The 8749-nt window shown below is 40.1% G+C and overlaps 2 protein-coding genes across 2 annotated transcripts; both read left to right on the top strand.

Moving 5' to 3' along the window:
- The first annotated feature begins 497 nt into the window (after positions 1–497).
- LOC111369862 (GATA transcription factor 15-like) lies at positions 498–1619 on the top strand. Its single transcript, XM_022991560.1, has 3 exons — positions 498–827; positions 922–1026; positions 1125–1619. The coding sequence occupies exons 1-3, from the start codon at positions 807–809 to the stop codon at positions 1386–1388; spliced, it is 390 nt and encodes a 129-aa protein (XP_022847328.1). The 5' UTR covers positions 498–806; the 3' UTR covers positions 1389–1619.
- Positions 1620–7197: 5578 nt separating this feature from the next.
- Positions 7198–8358, top strand: LOC111369130 (axoneme-associated protein mst101(2)-like). The gene is made up of 2 exons (XM_022990612.1): positions 7198–7210; positions 7289–8358. The coding sequence occupies exons 1-2, from the start codon at positions 7198–7200 to the stop codon at positions 8356–8358; spliced, it is 1083 nt and encodes a 360-aa protein (XP_022846380.1).
- Positions 8359–8749: the final 391 nt, after the last annotated feature.

Genomic DNA, 8749 nt, shown 5'->3' with positions numbered 1-8749 from the left:
TAAGTTCGCGCTTTTTAATCTCAATTTTTTTTTTTTTAATCAATCTAACAAGTTTACTCTTTCGTGCGAAATTCCTTTTTCCACGTATACCTATTTATAACCATAAAAAAATGTTTATAGAAAGAAAAATCCACTTGTAGCTTGGTGACTCGTCACAAGGTGCCAAGAGGGATTAGAAGTCGAGAAGATCATGACCTTATTCGGTAGACCAACGGCCAAGAATTTCGTAGTGGAAATTCAATATTAAGAGTCCATTTGGTGCACATTTTTGTTGATGAAAATGCATTTTAAACATCATATCGTGGGTCCCCCATTAGAGTGTAGAAGTCAAAAATTGTGTGCTGATGTGACGGAAAAAATACATTTTTGGCTCCAAAAATGCGTACCAAACAGGGGCTAAGTGTTATTTTAGTCATTTTACATTAAAAATATAGCGTTTGCTAGGGTTTCGTGTACGGCTGACTAGTGTCCACCAGCTTCTTTGTTTGGCTCCTTCTCTTCCCATCATATTCTCGTATATAATGCCCTAAAGTCTGCCCACAAAACATACACATAACCGCACACACAATTTCTATCTCTAGAACCTGTGATCACCAAAATCAGTACTGTTTTCTGTTCTCTCTCTAGACTTTTTGTGAAATTTTTTGTGGCTTTTTATTTTTTTTCTTTTGTTAAAGGTTTGATTCCATCGAATAAATTATTGACACACACACCAAGAGTTATACAGTACTGGTGCTTACACAAACTCCACACCTGTCAGTGTCTTTTTCTTGATCTTTTTGAGTAGAAATAATCTGTTTGATGATATGGATCTGAAAGAAGAGAAGGTGAGGAGTATGATGATCATGATTTCTTATGATTTTGATGCTGATTTGTGATCAAATCTTGAATGCTAACTCTAATCTTGTTTTTGTTTCACAGAAACCAGAATCAAAGGAGAAAAACCCTTCAACCCAGATTAAAACTTGTAGTTCATGCCACACTACAAAAACTCCCCTTTGGAGAGGTGGCCCATCCGGCCCTAAGGTAATGGAAAACAACTTATTTTTGAATTTTTTGCCTTTTTTTTATAAGTTTTGAGTTTAAAGTCTTATTTCTTGATATGGGTTTTGCTTTATTGTCAGTCATTGTGTAATGCTTGTGGGATAAAGTACAATAAGAAGAGAAGGCAGCTTCTGGGACTGGAAACTGCACGAACCGGAAAGAAAAAGAAAAGGAACAGCACCGATAAAAGTAATGAAATTAGAGAGATTTTGAAGATGCGATATAGGGCATTTGGAAGTGATGTGATGTTGCAGAGATCAAGAAAACTGATGAGCAAATTGAGAGAAGAAGAGCAAGCGGCTATATTGTTGATGAGTCTCTCCTGTGGCTCTGTCTCCGCTTAGTGCAGTTAGAATAGAAATCGTTGTTTATGATGGCACAATTTTCTAGCAATTGGGAAATCTGAAAGCCATAGGCAAATTTACCCTGCCTACCCCTTTCCTCCCCTCCGGTTATGTCCTTTTAGTTTCCTACTAATTGATTATGTTAACCCTACTTTTATTTTTCTCAGATGATTTATGTATGATTTTAGATTATAAGTATTTGAGGAGTAATGACTAACAATGATTGTTTAATCATGATTTTGGGTGACATTAATACCTATGATTTTCATGTCACTTTCAACTTTCAAGTTCTTTTTATTATGTAATATAGTGCTAAATTCCCTTTACTTTTGAGGAACAATTGGAATGACTTGAGGGAAAGTACTTTTTCAAGAGCAACACACTTAATTGAGCAATTAATTCCAATGTGCCCCTGTATGATTCCATTGTTTTAAAACTCTTTTTTCTACGAGATTATTTTTAGCCATACATTTATGTTATAAATCAAAATTTTTTCGTGTTTTTTTAACCACACATTCTTCCAATACTATTCAAAATTCTTTAAAATGAAAACAATGTCAACTAAACAGGGGCTTAATAGGATGGAAAGTGATTGACTTAGCCTTTGAGAATAAATTATCTGCAATTTGACCGTTGAAAAGTTGATCGTAAGCCTTTGCTTGACAATCATTATTTGAGAAAATTTGAGTTTTGAATAGTGATTTAATGTGTAGTTTAGAAGTAAGGAAAAATTTTCAGTTTATATGCATGCATAATATTTTATGAATTTTGTTGGTTGTACAATTCCGGTTGAAAACATCCTCACAAGAGGGGGTCCACGATTTTTTTTATTCATCGTGAGCTCTCTTCCACGTGTGTGGTTGTCAATCGTGATTGTCAACTCCGGTTGTATATGTAGCAAGGCCTATATTTTATTGTATAAATGTGTAATTGCAAATTAGTATCTAAAAAAAAAAAAAGAATTTGAAAATAATGTTGTCAAACTAAGGCTCAACAACTCCTTTCAAAAGGTTTTCAAATCTAGAAGTCACCTTGAATAAGTCTACGAACTTCTTAAGATTTTGTTTGGTCTCTATTTTCTAAGATTCATTTTCAACCACACATTCTTTTAACAAAATAATTTTACAAGTGAATACATAAATTTTACCTAATTTTTATCTAAACATTCTTTTACAAAAATAAAAAAAAACAATAATAATAAATAATAAATAATTCACTTTTCACAAAATCTATTTTCAACAAATTTCTACCAACATGGGTAAAGATAAAGTCATGAGGCCATAGACGGGTATACATGGGCTCATGTGGGATCAAGTGACCACGCCAAATTTCTTGACCTTTTTTTTAAGTTCTGTAGAGTTGCCATAACCTTATACCTTTACATCATGGTAACTCTCTTTTTCTCTTTCATATTTAGAATACACAACTAAAATAAACTATCCTCCAATCTCTGTTCTTCAATCTAAATAAAACTTTCTTTTCCAATATCTAATATTTATTCTCTATTATTCAATCGGGTATGAAATTTTATAGTTTTAATTTTTATATTTGATTTCCTGATTTTTCTTATTTGACTTTTCTATATTATTATTTATGATTGAGGGTCTAAGACTTTGACGTTGCAATTAATTTTGACAGAATGTTTGAAATTATAGGTTTTGAAATTCTTCCTATGGTTAATGAATTTAAGTAGCAATCCTTATTTTATTTATCACTTTTTTTCAAATTTATGGAAACCCATTGGTGACATATATAGATAAAGTGAAATTCGCTCGATTTGATTGGTTTTATAATTTTATTTAAACGATGTATTTGATAAAATTGATAATGATATAATTATACAACATTTTTAAGGGAGTGTTAGAAAATCATTTTTATGTAAAAATGCATTTTGGAAAAGTGACTTGATGGAAAGTGTGTGGTTGAAATATAAGGAAAAGTTTTTGATTTACGTGTAATATTATTTTAATAAAGAATGTGTGGTTAAAAAGAAGAGAGAGAAAAATGCATTTTAAAAAAAATGGATACAAAACGGGGGCTAAATATGAAAACTCATAAGCTACAATTGCAGCTGCATATTGATTTAGTTTTATTAATATTATGTTGTTTAAAAAAATTACATTTAAGCCCTTATTTGAGCCCCATTTTTTTCATCAGAATACATTCTTCAATAGTGATTTGACTCCACTTCAATTATATATTTTTCAATAAAATAATATTACATTCAAGTTTATGACTTTTTTTTAACCACACATTTTTCATTACTACACTATTCAAAAATATATTTTTTGACAAAAATGAGAATCAAACAATAGCTAAATTTTTTACCACACAATAGAAAACGTCTATCTCCTCCACTACACGAGGCGCTCAATGAACTTCTTTTTATTTAAAATACCTAAAGGCTTTGTGCTGATGTAAACATGATTCTGCCTCAGGGATGACAAAAAAAAAAAAAAAATACGTTCAATCGATACTCGCAGCCCCTTCTCGAATGGAAAAGGGATTACCGCCTAATCAAATAAAGAGGCTATGATGGGGTGGGAGTCGTTGTTCCAAAGCATAAATAGGGTGTGTATGAGAAATATAGTCCCTACCTCCCTACCCATCCCGTTTAAAGTTAATTTTAAATTTAATTGTTTTAACAAACAAAAATAAAAAATATATCATCATCATCATCATCATCTTTAAAGAGAACATGAGTAATTCTTAACAATTTGAAAGGAAAAAAAAATAACAATATTCAATAACTAAATACATGAAAAAATAAATAAAAACCCTGCTTTAATCGGGTATGGAAGTGAGACAATGTTACAAAAATATCCAACGAGACGAGAGTGGGAATGACTGAACCACCCTATACTCGTCCCAATGTCATTCCTATTTTGCCTGGCCGAGGAGAGGGGACGGAGTACGACATTTGGCTTTTTAGCTTTGAGTTAAATTTTAATAGACCTTAAAGATTAAGAATTGATCAAATTAGTCTATTATTTTAGGTTTCGTTTGGAAAGTTTGTGTTGACCACAAAAAGTATTGCCAACAGATGCCAGTCCCACCGCGCACATGTGGACGAATGTCCAACACACTAAGACACGTAGACAGTCTAAAACGAGCGGTTCAAAGGGCGTGGGAGTAGCCCAACGACGTAGGACAGTGACGTTCGGAATCCGACGAGTTGTTCGTGATCCGATAGTACAATAATTACCAACCGGTGTTCGTAAATGTGTATATAAATGTGTATAAAATTGATTTGTGTATTGCAAGTAAGTGAGAGAGAGTTGAGTAAAGTATAGTTCTTTGTATTGATTCTTGCATTAACCTTTTGATGTTACACAAGGGAAGTATTTATAGTGATACATGTGAAATGGAAGCCCTTGGATGAGGTGGCACGTGGCCTCATCTCTTTGATTCAAACATCCCATCCTAGGCATGGGGCTTGACTTGTTAGCTTGCTGCGCATTTATTACTTTGTGTAGGGCCTCCATACTAGTGACAAGACTTGACCTTTATGCTTATGACAAACGTTCCATCAATCATTGGAATAAGATCTTTATGCAGACGATCTCTTGGGAGAAGTGAACATGAAGGACACTCCCTTGTGGTTCGGAAGCTCCTGCATCTGGTTCGGGGCTTCGGCCATTTCACACGATACTTCCGCTTGAGGGCCTCAGCTATCTTCAACTAGCTTCAGCATCATGGCTTCGGTTCATGGGTTTCGGCATGTGGACCTCAGGTACGTTCACAGGTCTCGGCTAGTGGACTTCGGCTTGAAGGGCTTCGGCCATTACCCACCTCGACAATCTATGTCACCTCGACTGGAGTGCCACATAGTTTGCCCTGAGTGGGCCATAATGGCCCAGGTGGATTGGCCAAGTATGACAACATACAACAATAGTCCCCCAAGTCCAAGTATGGTCATTCATGTAATGCGTGGACTTTAATGAAGTAAAAATTGAAAGAATTTTTGAACCCCAAATAATAGTCCCCGAAGTCCAAGTGTAGATATTTATATCAGAGTTGGAATTAGAAATGTGTTGCCGTAGATGAACGATGAAGAGACCGAGGCTGTGTTGATGTTAAAGACGACACTGAGGTCGTTGTAAAATCGAACCTGACTTGTTGGCTGAATGTTGTAATTGAAGCCGAGGTGGTTGGAAAATCGAACATGCGAGGCTTGATGGCTGAATGTTGAAGTTGAAGCTGAGGTGGCTAGGAAACCGAACCTGCGAGGCTTGATGGCTGAATGTTGAAGAAGAAGCCGAGGTGGCTGGGAAACCGAACCTGCGAGGCTTGATGGCTGAATGTTGAAGAAGAAGCCGAGGTGTCTGGGAAACCGAACCTGCGAGGTTTGATGGCTAAATGTTGAAGAAGAAGCCGAGGTGTCTGGGAAACCGAACTGCGAGGCTTGATGGCTGAATGTTGAAGAAGAAGCTGAGGTTCAATGGTAATGATTGTGCCTTGATAGCTGTGCCAATGATTTGATATTTTGTGCTTGTTTTCAAGGAAAATTGGCTGAACCATTACGACTTCCAAGGCGCCAGCTGCCGTCAAATTAAAAATACAATTATGATGGCAGCTGGAGCTTCTAGAAGCAGATGCGTTGGATAGGGCGCGTGGGAGGCATGCTTGAATCTGAGGCGTAGGTTTGAAAAACTGTTTGAATTCAACGCCTCGGATTTGATCAACAATAAAGGGCTCAGATTGACTGAGGTTCGATCTGACTGCTAGGGTTCGTCCTGGACCTCTATAAAAGGTGAGAAAATCCCCTTTTTTTAGGACTTTTGAAACTTTGCAATTTGATTCTCTCTCAAATTTCTGAACTTTTCGGCGTCAAGGCAGCCCGTTTTTTCGATTTTTTGGCTTATATCCGCTCGTAGTGTTCTTCCCTTAGGTATCATTCGCAGGAAAACCTTATTTTTGTTGTGTTAATTCTGTGAGATGGAGTCCATCTCGGGTAGGGAGTTGGTGACGGTGGCGTCGTTAGATTATGGGCTCAGTCAGAGGGGGGATGCGGAGGCTGATAGTTATGCCATGACTGAAGACCCAGTAGACTATACTGAAGAATGGAGGGCGTCTAGGGTGCCCTCAAGTATGACGTGGAAGAGGTTAGGGAAGATCAGGGAGAGATACAGTGTCCCCCACACCATAGAGATGCTAGTTCCCAAACCAAATGAGCGGGCCTGCTTTCCGAAGTCCAGATGCGTGGTTGTCAGTGAATACCTGTTTAAGGCAAGTATGCGTCTTCCTTTGCACCCCTTCTTTAGGGCGGTGCTGAAGAGTTTTATGTTGTCACCGACCCAGGTTCTGCCAAATGGGTGGAGCCAGTTGGTCGGCTCATACTTCTTGTGGAATGAGGTGTTACTTGTGGAGGACATGCCTCTCCATGTATTCATGACTCTTTTCCAGCCCCAGATCATAGGGAAGGAGTCCGGGGGGTGGTATTATCTTACACCTTGGGGGCTCAAGCACCCTTTGTGGTGGGACTGCCTTTCTCCATTAAGGGGTGGAAGGAGTCCTGGTTCTGGGTGCGGGGAAAATGACAGGCAGTGGAGGGGGACAAGGCCCTTTTTTGCACAGTGCCGACCCAGTACTACGAAACTCGTGAGTCTCCCAGCCCCTGCTTGTACTTCTGAATTGAACACTTAGAATATTTCTAACTGTTGGGGCTTCCATTGCAGATTGTAGTACGCGGTTCGAGCTCAGCAGGGAGGAGTTCGAGGTGATAGAGGACATCTACAATAGGCCTCTGAAGCTCCGCCATTTTGACCATTTGATTGACAGGAGTCGCAACTTCCTGGATTTTGGACTGATGGCATCCAGAGGTACGAGGCTCCCATAGTTGTAAATTTCCTTGTCCTTTTGATTGGATACTAATGTGCTGACCTGACGTTCTTTTGCAGATAAATTCAAGAGGAAGAATTACCCAGCTCCAGATATGGCCACAATTCTGAAGGCCACCACCACCGCCAAGGCTAGGGCCTTGAAGCCGGGGTCTAGTGGGGCCAAGGAGGTCCGAGGCAAGGTGGAACACCTTTCCAAGGACAGCACTCCAAAGGCTCCCGAAGAGGGAGCTTCCCAAAGGCAGGAGAGGCCAAAAGAGCCTCGGGGGAAAGAGAAGGTCCCAGAGAAGGCGAAGAGGAGGAAGCTGGTGCACGTTACCAGCTCATCTGGGAAATTTGGGACATCAGTGTCCCATGAGGCTAAATCCACAAGCGAGCCGAAGCTGTTCGCATCTGCCTCCAAAGCCATTAAGATAGAAATGGTCAGGGAGGCTGAGGCTGAGGCTGAGGCTGAGGCTGAGGAGGCTAGGGAGGAGGCCGCGAGGAGGGCTTCTGAGGCTTCCGAGGAAGAGGCAGCTAAACAAAAGCATGTTCGGGAAAAGGGGAAGTCTCCAAGCTTCCTAGCTGGAAGGGAGGAGACCTTGGCCCCAGCCTTGGTGAAAGCTCTTCCTGAGGAGGTTCGAAGTGCCACTGAGAACTTCTACCGGTTCTGGACTGACAGGTGGCAGCTGTATGCCTCCTCCTGCGATGCATCCGACCTGACGAGGGTGTTGGTGAGCCAAAGTGTCAGAACTTTTGACCTCGCTCTTGAATGCAGAGAGGCCCTGAGTGATTTTCAATCAAGGACCAGGTCTTCAGAAGAGAAGACGGCCTCCCTTGCAGAGGAGGTTAAGGCGGTCAAGGTCGAGACGGAGGAAGTCAGGGCCCAAAAACTTGAAGAAATGGCCAAGCTTGAGTCTGCCTTGGCCCAGATTGAGGCCTTGAAGAAGGAAGTTCATGAGTCACAGTGTGAGGTGGCCTCCCTAATAAAGAAGGTGGAGGTCTTCAATGAGCACCAAAAAGTGACTGCTGAGGCCCTGGAGAAGGCCAATCTCTCTTGGTGGGTGCCCAAGAGTCCAACCGGTTCTTGGAAACCCAACTCAAATGGTATGTGGATGATGCGTCCCATGCCAGAGAGGAAGCCCAACTAGCGAGGGAAGAGGCGGTGCAGGAGTATGTTGGCAACTTCCACAACACGGACGAATATAAGAGCTTCAGCGCATACTAGATAAACTTTGCCTATGCTGAGGTGATGGAGCGGGCAGAGGAACTGTATCCCAATTTGGATCTGACTCAACTTAGGTCTGAATTCGTGGATGAGGTACCTCAGACCCCTGCTGAGGATGTGCATGGTAATGAAGCAACTGAGGTAGGGGAGGTAAATGCCGATGCTCAAGCTGCCAAAGCCCCAAGTACAGAAGCACCTCCCCCATCTACCGAAGCTTAGATTGGTTCTCTTTTCAGTATTTTTCGAGTGTAATGGCATGAGGCCCACTTTTGTAATCTCTTTGAAGATTAATATAATGCCTATTTCATTCATCA

This window comes from Olea europaea, chromosome 20 (assembly GCF_002742605.1).
Source record: "Olea europaea var. sylvestris chromosome 20, O_europaea_v1, whole genome shotgun sequence".
Lineage (NCBI taxonomy): Eukaryota > Viridiplantae > Streptophyta > Magnoliopsida > Lamiales > Oleaceae > Olea > Olea europaea.
Note: the sequence above shows the minus strand (reverse complement) of the source record. Positions and strands in the feature narration are given on the sequence as shown.

What these genes read in the sequence shown, in the direction of transcription:
- LOC111369862 (XM_022991560.1), top strand. Translation starts at nt 807, where the DNA reads ATGGATCTGAAAGAAGAGAAG. An exon ending in TGGATCTGAAAGAAGAGAAG is followed by an intron (nt 828 to 921) that starts GTGAGGAGTATG and finishes TTTGTTTCACAG; the next exon opens with AAACCAGAATCAAAGGAGAA. An exon ending in GTGGCCCATCCGGCCCTAAG is followed by an intron (nt 1,027 to 1,124) that starts GTAATGGAAAAC and finishes CTTTATTGTCAG; the next exon opens with TCATTGTGTAATGCTTGTGG.